This window comes from Mastigoproctus giganteus, chromosome 4, assembly GCF_048544385.1.
Source record: "Mastigoproctus giganteus isolate SK-2022 chromosome 4, ASM4854438v1, whole genome shotgun sequence".
Classification (NCBI taxonomy): domain Eukaryota; kingdom Metazoa; phylum Arthropoda; class Arachnida; order Uropygi; family Thelyphonidae; genus Mastigoproctus; species Mastigoproctus giganteus.
In genome coordinates this window covers 30,398,549-30,411,981 of record NC_143578.1, presented here as the reverse complement: position 1 = coordinate 30,411,981, position 13,433 = coordinate 30,398,549, and the positions used below count along the sequence as shown (strand labels likewise).

The 13,433-nt window shown below is 34.5% G+C and overlaps 1 protein-coding gene across 1 annotated transcript in view; it reads right to left on the bottom strand.

Moving 5' to 3' along the window:
- Nucleotides 1-13,433, bottom strand: part of Gmppa (GDP-mannose pyrophosphorylase A) — a 232,896-nt gene that overhangs the window by 13,672 nt on the left and 205,791 nt on the right. Inside the window, exons 7-8 of the mRNA XM_090372189.1 lie at nt 10,495-10,629; nt 6,769-6,913 (exon numbers count right to left, since the gene is read on the bottom strand). Coding sequence (XP_090228315.1) covers nt 6,769-6,913; nt 10,495-10,629 — 280 coding nt within the window. The remainder of the gene's footprint in view (nt 1-6,768; nt 6,914-10,494; nt 10,630-13,433) is intronic.

Sequence of the window (13,433 nt, the reverse complement as noted above, 5' to 3'; positions counted from 1 at the left end):
TTAAAAAAGAGGACAGAAAAGAGGACAAATATATTATGCAAATAATAAAATAAAGACAATGTAAACCACATTTACTGATATTTAGGATTAGTACATTCATATGTCTTGAGAAATTATTTCTTTCAATAGCTCTGGATTGCCTCTCAAATATGTGTAAAAATCAACGCATAATATATGTTTGACATTGTACTGCAAACACAAAATACCTTTTACAGAATTGACATTTAACCTATTCCTTTCTTTCGTCCACTGATTTTGCATTAGAGAGAATACTCTCTTTACATTTGCATTGTGAGAAGGAATTGCGAAGAAAAACTAGGCAATTTTCAACAATTCTGAATGGAATTCAATATTTTTTGAATTACTAAAATATTTGGCCCACTTTTCATGTATAAGCATGTTTTCAAAGTCTTTATTATTCATTTGACCCTCAAAAAATTTCTTCAAATTGTTAAATTGGTCAAAACACTTAACATCATCAATTGTTACCCCTTTGTCAATCAAGTAGGAAATAGAACATTCTACATCGTTCCAGCTTGGTACTGCATCCATTTTCATCCACATAAAACAGGAAATGGATTCCATATGGTGAAGCCACTTATCTAAATATTCCATGCAATTTCTATACAGATTTTTTGTATCACTAGAAAATTTTTCACATTCAAGTACAAGTCCTTCATCATGTTTTTTGTATAGCATTTCCTTTACTCTTAATGGCATGAAGTTGTGATCCATCCGTTTCGAGATAATTTCTTTCACCGAGACTAAGACATCCAGCACTTCTGCAGCTGAGTTACTTTCCTTTCAATTCGTTGTATGTGCGTATGGAATACACTCATAAGTGATTGCATGAACCAAAGATGAATCTCACTAAATCCATTTTCAAAGAACCTTTTAATCACAATGGGAGGTTTTACTTGGGACAGAAAATAAGCCTGTAAAGCTGGAAACATATCTATGAGCTTTGTGATGCTTGGAAATAATGAAAGCCATCTTGTCTTGCTGTGAGAAAGGAGCTGTCTATATTCAATCTCAACAAACTCACAGTATTCCTTAAGCTCTTCAGTCCAGACTGAAGAGCTTATTATGAAAATACTGGTAAATTTTAAAAACAATGTTCTCTACATCAACTTCCCAAAGTTCTGCGGCATTCTGAAGACAATTGTTCAAAATATGTGCAGGGCAGCCCACTCCAATCAAAGTCTTGTTATGCAACAATTTCTTTAATTTTGCAAAGACATTATTCCCTTCTTCATTTCGTCTCAGTCCTCCAAACATTGTATTGCAATTGTCCCCAGTGAATGCAATACATTTTTCACACAAACCATTTTTTTCCAAGAGTTTCTTTAACATACGTAGAAATGGTATGTGCAGTCTCATTAGGCATCTTCTATAATTCAATTAATTTTGTTTGTAACCCTCCTTCATTTACATCGAAATACTGAATAATTAATGGGAAGATTTTTTTTCAGAACCATGATTACTTCCATCAGTTGAGACCCCACAGTATGCAATTTTATTTTCTTTTAGTTTTTACAGTAACATTAAGAGAATGATTTGCAAGTACAAAGTTTACAATTTCTTTTGTCTTGGTTCTAGCCCAGGAAAAAAGATTTTCCTGTGCTAAAAAAATCTTTTTTCCTGCACTTTTTCATGTTAAAAAAAATAAATTTTTTAACGTGACAGTTGTGCAATCCATTGATTTGTAATTACTATGATGTTTAACAGTGTGAAAAGCAAAGATACCCTCTGCAGCGGCCAGATCATATTCTATTTTACCGAGAGCTTTGACAAAAAAAATCTGTAACCTTCCCAAAGAGGCCTCACCTTGAACTGCTTTCTTGTGCTTCTCAGTCTCAATATGATGCTTCAAATCACCAACCCCTTTATTGGCTACTGAAACATATGTCCCCATTCTGCAAACTTTACATTCAGCTTCCCATTACTCTCTCGGCCAGATACAAAACATGGAAATTTGTTTTTCACCTCTTCTGTAAACATGCACTTCCTTTTAGGCATTTTAGGGGAAGTATAGTCTTTATAATATTAATTTTTATAATTGAAATAATAATAAATATTTTTTATTGTAAGTAGTGAAGCATAAATTTTATTAAGGTTAGGTTATGTTTTACATTCACAACTAAACTAACCTAATTGCAGAAAAGTACCTACAGGTATAAAGATGGATAATAAATATTTTCGTAATTAAAGTAAAAAACAGTATTTTATAAAAAGGTAAACTTTGGTATTAAATAAACTAGTGTCTGCCTCTTGATTGGATCGTTGATAAGTATACCAAATTTAGTCGACAGTACGCAACTTTCGATCATTTTGGTGTGCACACAGCTCAAATCCACGTTTTCATATGCTGCAATCAATTTCTAGAGAAAACAGTTCCTCTAACTGTCAATATTTATTTGACATGCTGGAATTCCTGTAATTTATATATCTTTTTCTAGCACACCATCTGATCTTCACGCGTTATCTACTCTCTAAACCAAAATATTGTATTGCTAGACTATATAAAATTTATATGTGCGTAAATTCTGAAGCAGGCGTGGGTTGGTAACAATCTCGATGCACTAAACTGAGCGTCGTCGGGGTCTTCCGCCTAACTGTCAACACGGAAATTGAAACTGAAGAATCGTCTCCTATTCCGAAAAAGATTCTGTATAACGTAACTCGGTAGTTTTTGTCGAGCTTGCATAAAAAAAAAAAAAAAAAAAAAAATGGCATATAAAATAAAATCCGGACATTTAGACAAATTTATAAAAATCCACCCAGACAAAAATTTTAGACAAAAAATCTGGACAAATCGGGTTAAAAGAGGATGGATGGTAACCCTAGATAATCGCCTCCTCATCCCTGCTAGAAAAATTCCTGTATATCATTGACAGGACACCATGAGCTACTACAGCAGACCAGCATAGGTGGTAGATGACTTTCATCAACTGATGAAATACCACCACTTTGCTTATTTGGAGGTTTGAAGTGGTGAAACCCATGTTTAGTCTCTAGAGCAAAGTTTCCAGCATCCCCCCCTCCCCCCCATACTTCTCCTTCAACCCATGGACGGTACTAAATACTATAGGTTTTGATATCTTTCGTGTTTGGGGTTTTCATAAAAAAAAAAAAAATCTGCACTGCTCAGAAAACTTCATATCTGACTGCACAATTACCCCCAAGGTCTTTTTCATTCTCTACCACTGTAAGTGTAGTACCACACAGTTAATACGTTATGCTGGGGTTACTACTTTACATTTGTCAATATTAAACTTCAGTTGCCACCTCCCAACCCATCTGCTCAACTTTTCTAGATACTATTGCAGCAGCGTACTGTCATTAGTATTAGTATTAGCAATGGCTACATGGTGCAAGGAAGCCTATGGCTTATGCTGCACCAGCCAAAAAATAAAATAATAGTAATAATAAATAAATAATAAAATAACAAACAAAAAAAAATAATAAAATCATAAGAATAAAATAATAATAATAAAAAAAATAATAAATAAGAGAAAAGGAAATGGACAACCTGAGTGTTTTCCTCCTCCCGTAGGTAATTATCCAGCTGACTTTTGAATTTCCCCAAACTGTCAGCCTGTACCACACATGTAGGCAACTTATTCCAGTAATTTATAACTCGTTGGCTAAAATAAAACTTCCTGCAATCCAGTCTAAACATCTCCCCCAGTAACTTGAAATTATGGCCCCTAGTTTTAGAATTATTTATAACGGTGAAAATTTCGTCCTCATTCATTTTGCTTATGCCTCTCAGAGCCTTAAATACCTCAATCAAGTCTCCTCAAGGTGACTAGTTTCCAAGCTCTGCAATCCACATATTCGAAGTCTTTCCTCATATGGACACTCTTTTGCCAATCTCACCAGGCAAGTTACTTGTCTCTGGTCCCTTTTAAGAAGCACAATGTCTTTCTTTAGGTGCGGTCTCTATACCTGAACACAGTAGTCCAAGTGTGGTCTAACATGTGTCATTAACAACTCTGCCGACCTTCGTATCATCTGCAAACTTAGACATTAAGCCTGATATACTATCGTCAATATAATAAATACAGAAAACAACAATGGACCCAACACTGAACTCTGGGGGACTCCACTAATAACATTAGTCCATGAAGAGCAGTGTCCATTGATTACCACTCTGTCTTCTCCCACTCAACCATCCCTTTATCCATAGCAGCAATCTGCCTCCAATGCCACACTGCTCCAATTCATGCAGCAGTCTTCCATGCGCAACAGTATCAAAAGCCTTTCTAAGATCCTAATATATGATATAAAAATTATTCTTTGCATCCAGTTCCTTTGTGACCACATCATAGTATCCAATCAAATTGGTCAGACAAGACTTCCCCTTTAACAAACCCATGCTGGGTCCGAGGTATAATTGAAGTCTTGTCTAGATGATTCTGCAGTGCTTTAACCAGTGCCTCCATTAATTTCCCTGGAACAGAAGTTAAACTAACAGGTCTATAATTACTTGTGTCACCCTTTGATCCTCCGTTGTGCACTGGGATCACATTTGCACATCTACAGTCCATGGGTACCTCCCCCGATTCCAAGAAAGTTCTCATAATTATGGCTAAGGATTTACTTCCTTTGCTGCCTCCTTTAACATAACTGGATAGATCCCATCCACCCATGGAAGACTATTGTACAAATTGGAGCAGAATGGTATTAAGGGTAAGTTGCTACAATGGATAAAAGGATGGTTAAGTGGGAGAAGACACAGGGTGGCAATCAATGGGTGCTGCTCTTCGTGGACTAATGTTATTAGTGGAGTCCCACAGGGTTCGGTGTTGGGTCCACTGTTGTTTTGTATATTTATCAATGATATTGATGAAGGTATATCAGGCTTAATGTCGAAGTTTGCAGATGATACAAAGGTTGGCAGGGTTGTTAATGACAGTAATGACAGTGTGCTACTGCAACAGGATCTAGATAATTTGGGCAGATGGGCTAAGAAGTGGCAACTGAAGTTCAACCTTGACAAATGCAAAGTACTGCATATGGGTAGAAGTAACCCCAGAGAAACGTACCAACTGTGTGGTACTACACTTAAGGTGGTGAAAATGAAAAAGACCTGGGAGTAATTGTGCAGTCAGATATGAAGTTTTCTGAGCAATGCAGACAGGCTGCCAGGGCAGGTCATGGGGTTTTGTCAATGATATATAGGAATTTTGCTAGCAGGGAAAAGGAGGTGATTGTCCCTCTGTATAAGGCAATGGTCAGGCCACGCCTTGAGTACTGCATACAGGTCTGGAGGCCTCATTTTAGGAAGGATGTAGATTTACTTGAGCGTGTACAGAGAAGGGCAACAAGATTGGCGAGGGGAATGAAGGGATCCTCTTACCAAGAGAGGCTTAGGTTGTGCAAATTGCAGTGGCTGGAGACTAGGCACCTGCGCGGTGATCTGATCGATGTGTATAAGGCCTTGAATGGGTTAAGCATGATGATGGGATCCTTCCACTTGTTCAGATTACGCACTTGTTCAGAACTTCTTCCACCTAGCAACATACAAATATTAATATTTAGAAACTGCATAAGACACTGACATACAATTTTCTTTCATATTATTTTATAAGAAATTAAGGTATCAAGATAATCTATTCTATAATTTATTAATATATATTTTTTTGTAGTAGTAGTTGTGGAAAATGATGTAAGAAAGCAAGCTCAGCATCAGCCAAAAAAAAAAAAAAAAAAACCCTTTTCATATATCCATTCCTCAAATGGTTTGTCTAGTTCTTCCTTGAATTTATTTAAGCTATCAACTTCCACAATGACGGATGGAGGTTTGTTCAAGAAATCAACCACCCACCAACTGAAGGCAAACTTTCACACATCTACTCTGCAACGATCCATCCTCAATTTGAATTTATGCCCCCTCATATGTGTAGTTTGAGCAAGAGGAAGATTCCCAACAGCATTGATCTTGCTCAATCCATTCATAGCCTAAACCACTTCATTCAGATCACCTTGCTAAAGTGCAAGTGCCTAATCTCCAGATGCTGTAATTAGTGGGATTGAAACCTTTCTTGTTAAGAGGACCCCTTTGTTCCCCTTACCAATCTCATTGCCCTCCTCTGTAGTTGCTCCAGCAGCTCTACTTCCTTCCTAAAATGAGGCCTCCAGACCTGTATGCAGTACTGAAGGTGTGGTCTGAACACTGCCTTATACAATGAGATAACCACATCCTTATCCCTTCTAGCAAAATTCCTGTATATTGTTGACAAAACCCCATGAGCTGTTTCGGTAGCTTGTCAGCACTGCTTAGAGAACTTCATATCTGACTGCACAATTACCCCCAGATCTTTCTCATTTTCCACTACCCTAAGTATAGCACCACACAATTGGTACACTATTCTGAGATTGCTACTCACATGCAGTACTTTGCATTTGTCAATGCTAAACTTTAATTGCCATTTCTCACCCCATCTGCCTAACTTTTTTTAGCCCTGTTGCAGTAGCATACCATCATTACTGTCATTACCTTTGTATTGTCTGCAAACTTGAACATTATATCCTTTTCTCAGAACTTTTTTTTACAAACCTTCATACATGAAAATCAAGCATATCTTAGCTTGTACAAAAATATGTACAGACACAAATTAATGGAGACAGTTTAAATGGTTATCAGAATTCAAGTGAAGAGAAATACTTCTGAGAAAGGTTCTTGTCTTTGTTTCATTACAAAAATTATTTTTAAGTATCTTAGCAAGAAATAAATGCAAAATACAGCAAAGTTAAACTTACGGTGGCAGTTGGATGGACAGTTGCTGTTGGATGAATAAAGACATCATCATAAACCACAGGTTTATTTTCGCCATTTTTTGCAAGCCAGTCATTGTGAGTATTTCTATAGAGTTCTAAGTAGTGACGGTTGGCATATATAGCTGACCTAAAATGTTTAGAAAGACAGCAATTATAAACACAAAATTAATACTTGGTTGACACAACATGATTATGTATAACTGTATGGGAAATGTTTCTGAGAATGGGCTTGCACAAGATATCTGATTACAGCAATGAAATAATATATTCAAAATAACAGCAAGGTGATGAGCTTTATTATTACTGTACCTACTATTCAGGAAATATTTAGAGAGAGAGAGGTGGTAGGTAATATGCATGGTATTGCTTGTTACCTGACATATTTCTAAATGTCATTTAGGCAGTACTGCTGCCTAAGTGACATTTAGTAACACATACAAACCTCCCTTCAGCTACTAACAGTTATAGTTGAAGTGAAAAATCAACCTTCAAATGGGACATGTATTAAGTTACATGTAATGGTTGTTTGTTTGGAGATTTATTAGGCACATTGGCATCTGTGGTCACAGTGCGCCACATGTAATGGTGAAATATGCAAATTAGCCTGTGAGCACACAGGCTGATTTTGCATGCTGCACAGACAGAAAAAAAATCTGGAACAACTCATAGGAAAAAACTCTGCACCCCACCTGATAAATAAATGAAGAGGTGTAAAGAATTCTAATTGTAGTGGGGAATTACCATCAGTACTATTAGTGGCAAATGAATTAGACCCAGACCTCTCAAAATGAGTGGCAAGCATTGATTTATCGTGATGAGCTGCCACAGAGGACACGAACATATCAAAAGAAGATAATTTAAAAACAAACTTCTTACTTCCTTTTGTTTTTAAACATATTTGGTGAATGGGTAATATTAACCTGCTGGTAGTGGCATAAAATCATATCAGGAACTTTGTAGCACATTTTCACCCTATCCAATACATGTCTCAAACTTTCAATAGAGATGCCATGCCAAAATATTACCTTAGAAAACACTGAGTTGCTCTAAAATAAACAAAATGGTTTCTCAGTGAAGTCAGCATGGCATTCAACAAAAAAGTGGGTCTCAATTTTTCAAACTTATTCCCATGGCCTCAAACAAGCAAAATCAGATTCAACTAAACACATTTTGAACCAACTTGTAAAATTATATTTATATATAATTTTACAAGTTTATATTAAATTACTTGTAAAATCATCTTTAATATTTTCTTAACATAAGTTGAAAAGTTTTTCCCACATTCAATAGTATTTCTAAAAAAATTCCAACTTATGATATTAAACTGGTTGGTTGTTTGAAACTCAATAAACATTGACTACTTTTGTTCTCTATATCACATATAAGGATATAGCAGTGTAGGCTGACTAAAAAATCCAGACTAACTTGCAGGGAAAAATCCTACTACTTCCACCTCAAATTTTCTAATTACAGTCCCCAAACAGTTGCCTTTTTAAAAATCCTTCCAGTCTCTGCCAAATATTAAAGATGGCATCATGAAAAGGAAGGTAAAAAAAAAAACAAACACAAATGCATAAAATTATATTTCTTTGGCAAATTATCATAATTAACATAACATAATTATCAAAGTATCATAACATTCAAAAAATAATAAAATAAAATAAATATTTATTTATTGATAAGAAAATGGTGATAAAAACATGGTATCCCTAAATTTATTAAACATTTTATCAGATGTTTCTATTAAAGTGCTATTAAAGTTGCCTATGAAAGGGTACATTCTTAAACTAACACTGTAAGAAAAGCATACTAGTATATAATAAAAAAATTACATATTAGAAGTATACAGATAACACTGTGTGTATGTGTGCACGTAGTATATTTTATGTAGTGTTAATTTAATAACACAGTGGATTCCAGTTATTTGGGCCACCGGTTAATCGGGGCAGCCGTTTATTTGGGGCAAATCTTAAAAAACAGAAAACAATCGAGAAAATAGCCAGGGTTTACTTTGCTTAATTGGGACAGCATGCCGTTTAATCGGGCAGGAGACCGCAGCACTGGAGATTTACCCTACAATTGTCTCTGACAGTACCATGTAATTTGGTCGAAATTCTGGAGGTCACAACCATAAAACAATTAGCAGTCACCTGTTTATTGGGCTTTTCTGTTAGTGAAATCTATCATAAACGGACAGTAAACTCGATCTTACTGAATTTGCAATAATACCGACAGCTGGAATTCTGTGGGTTATTATGGTGAAATGTGTTTACACTTCCATGAAATCTTCAATTATATAAAAAAATTAATTTTCAGATCTTCTCTTCATTCCTATTTTTAAAGCTTTGTAATTCTTAACTCCGTTCTCACTTGCACATATTGTGTTACTTGCAATTTGTGTGTGGCGTGTTCTTTGTTATTGATTGCTTATCTTTTTAATGTTTTAAATTTTAACCCCCACCCACAAATGTCAGTGAACAGAAATGTCAACTAGTTTGTATGTACATATTACAGTACATATTAATTATTCCAGTTATCACGTATATTCTTCAGATTTTCACGTATCATTTAATTTTTTAATTGGTAAGGTAATAAAGGGTAAATTTGTGCTTAATATATCTTTGCTTTTATAGTCTGTGGATAATATTCCTCCTATTTTTGCTAATTAGAATCGCTGTTTAATAGAATTAAAATTCAATTCACAAATGCGATCACAACGACCGGCGCTTACTGCGCATCGTATAGTGAAAGTTACTTTACTATGTTGAGTTTGTCATAACGTGATTTGATTGTACAGTGAACCAATTGTAAAGGGGGGTACATTGTATTTTTAACTATTTATGTGAAACTTCGGATAATTGGGGCAGCTGCTTAATTGGGCCAAAATGCACTAGTCCCGATGTGTCCCAAATAACTGGAATGGACTGTATATCCTTTCAATGATCACTTTAACAGAACAGTTTGATTTGATGAAGATCTTTAATCAACTTTTAGCTGACCGGGCTAGCCGGGTGGGTAAAGTGCCTAACTGGCAACCCAAAGGTCGCGGGTTCGAATCCTGCCTCGGGCTTGGATCAGAGTACAAAATGCAAAAAGCTTGAGAGGTGCAATATGGCCACAGAAGCCAATGCGCCAACTAACAAAAGAAAAAAAGAAAATCAACTTTTGTCAGGTATACTATGCATTAGTCAGTATTTTAACAGAATGTGCTAAGGTTTCTAGGAAGAGGCTAATAAAGTTACCATTCAGTGATATTTGCATATGCTGCACTGACATATACTTTCATTATTCTTATTTCTGATATTTTGGATTATCATTAGCCAAGAAAAAATAAAAAATAATAAAAATAGAAACAAAAAATATACAAAAATATTTAATAAAAATAAAATAAATAACCTATATGTTTCTCTTCTTGTATAGGTAACTATCCAGTTGACTTTTGAATTTCTCCAAACCATCAGCTTCAACTACCCAGAAGTAACTTATTTCAGTAATTATAACTCACTGGCTAAAAGAAAATTTATGTTATTTAGTTAAATGTTTTATTTTTAATAGTACAGGATGATGTGAAATAATTTACAATATTCTGACCTGTGCCAAGCCATTCTCAGGGTATACTAGGCTAAAAAATTAGCTATAAGTTAATTTTCTTTTATATTAAAAAATGTTAAGCACTCTGATTTATTTTTAATTTATAAAAGATCTTACCCAGCTGTTTTTATTTGACTCCACCATGTCGAAGTCTGAAAAACAGACAAACAACCTGTTCCTGATAGAGGCATTAAAATATCTTGTTCGAACCTAATACAATCTTTATTGTTGCTATCTGTTGAATAATCTTCTCTGAAATCGAAAAGAAAGTGGGAAAAAGTATAAACCTAAGAACGCACTGATAAAAACAATCCAATAAATGGTTGATCCAATAAATTGGAGTCTAAGATAAAGTCAATAATATATTTCACCATACTAAAAAAATTCAGGTTTTAAGCCAGTGAAATGAATTTCCCCTATCTCACATGAGGACAAAACTGTTACACAAGAAATAATATTAATTAAATAATGCATCTTAAGCATTTCATTTTAGCATACATTTTGCTATTTTAATACATGGTACAAGAGAGTACCGAAGAGTTCATAACCTCACTATCAAGTAGTTAACTCGTGAGGCGAGTGTATATTATTTTTTCAATATAGTCTTCAGGGTTGCATGAATTTGTTCCAGCAAGTGTTGCAATGGAATTAACCTACCGTTGCAGAGTGATTTGTCAAAGGCCTAAATTATTTATTAGTTTTGAATTTTCTTAATCTCTCTTTTTTTTTTTTTTTTTTTGAATATTTGACCAGCCAACTGAAATTTAAGTTTGGGAAACAAACAAAGTCTGACAGGGCCAGATGTTGCATAAGGTGGGTGTGGCAGTCACACACTGAAGAATTTCAGTCACTGTGACTGCTGATGTATGAGTGGGAGCATTTTCGTGGTAAAACAAGACACTTTTTTGAATTATTTTCTTTTACAGACTTTATGGCATCTCATAATTTGTTACATTTTGACTCATTGGAACACAGTGGATTGTGTGCCATCAACTTTCCAGCTGATGTAACTATTCTTGTTTGCTTTGGATGCAGTGAATGCTGTGTCATCTGTACCTCACATGCTGGTTACAAATGTTGCCAAAAAATATTCTGGATCTGTTTTGTAATGTGGCAACAATTGTGAGGAAGTCTTGCACTGGCCATGTTTTTGATCAGGTGTCAGAAGCAATGGGGAAATCTTGGATAAACCCAATTGCTTTGTCAGAATGTTTTTCAACATTCATATGAGATACCCACAGCCAGCACTATTTTGTGCATTGATAACTATTGATCCGTAATCGCCATATCATGTATTGCATCATTGTCAACTGCACTAATCAAAGAGACCCGCCATGAGGGTCATCTCTGATGCAATTTTCCCCACCAATTCTACTGTACATTTTTAATACCACAGCATATGATGAAGCACTTATACCCAAAAGTATGTAATATATCATCATGGATTTCTTTTGGTATTAAATTCTTCTTCTACAGATATCTTATGATGGCACAATTGTCATCCAATGTCCACTGTCTGAAAAAAAGAACATTAAGTTCAGTGAGTTCCCATGCAAAATGTAGTAAATTTATGAAACCAAGTTTTTTCCCTTTGGCTGATGCTGTATAAGCTTGTTTCTTTGCATCATTTGCTACTACTAATGTTAATACTAATAGCACTTCCAACCATTTTGACAATTAAATAAGGCTTTGTGACCAATTCAATTCAAATGTGAGAAAATGAGGAGCTCCACTGGGAGAATTTTTCAAAAATGATGACATATGATATTAAATGCACTAAAAGGTTATTTTCATATTACACACAAAAAAAAAAAAAAAAAAAAAAAATCTGCAGAATCCCTTTTAAAATGATCCTCTTTACTATTCAAATGTTCTTGATATTTATTTTGTTTCAGCAATTTATTGGAAACAACTTGCATGCATATGATGCATTATGGCCTTTCCACTCCTGCTATAATTATTGAAGTAAATCTGTCCTTGACATATTTGCCAATGTACTCATAACTTCTTTTTTCTGAAGTCAATTTTCAAATATAATAAAATAAAATTTACAATACAGTGCTGCGTTAATAACAAAAACACATGCATAAGTAAGATTGTGAAAAGCAAACATCACATCACTAATTTTATAACAAAAATGTGTATGTGTGTGTTCACAAATTAACAAGGGTGATGGCCAACTGATTATGATTTAGCTAACAAAAAGCAAAGCCAGATAGGTATACTGCAACAAGTGGCACATGTTTGGCTCAGCATATATTAATGTGATTATAGTATATATTGTGATTTATGCATGATGTTGTTAAAAATATTTTATTAAAATATTATTTATCAGTATTTTATTAAATATAACTTATACAGGTATAACAGAAATATTAATTTTGTGCTCTTTAGAAAATCTAATGGCGACCCATGTTTCGGTTGGGAACCATTGCTTTAAATTTGCATTGCATTCCTACTTTTTAAAGGATTTTGGAAAGCATCAACGAAACAACACTACATGCTGCTGAAGCTACAAGTTTTACTTTTATATTTTTTGGGAATTTATGTTTAGCTTTCATTCCTAATGAAGATTACCATTCATTATGAATTTTACACTAATCAAATGTTTCCCAAGTAGCTAGCAAGGAAAATAAATTATGTCTCTTTGCAGGTTTGTGGAATATTCTGATGTATTCAAATTAATTCATATATATTTACACACTTCAAATGTGTTTAGCTGACAGAGGAGGTACAGTGGTCCCAACAAGAATACAGTCTCTATTTGTTGCCACTTTTAAAAGTCCTTTCAAAACTATGAACACAGTGCAGTATAAAACACAAGCATTTGTAATTCTTACATTTATAACTGTCTGACTTGATATTTTAATATAAGCATGTTTTTTGAAGAGCCTGGCTAACTGATTCTCCCTGAATCCTAGGAAATCCATCACAAAGCCTGCCATTTCAAAGCAATATCAAACAGAAATGCCTTGTTTAACTAAACTTATTACAAAAACAGCTATAATTTGCTCAATAGTGCTTTCAATTACCACAAATAGGGAAAGCACCGATCT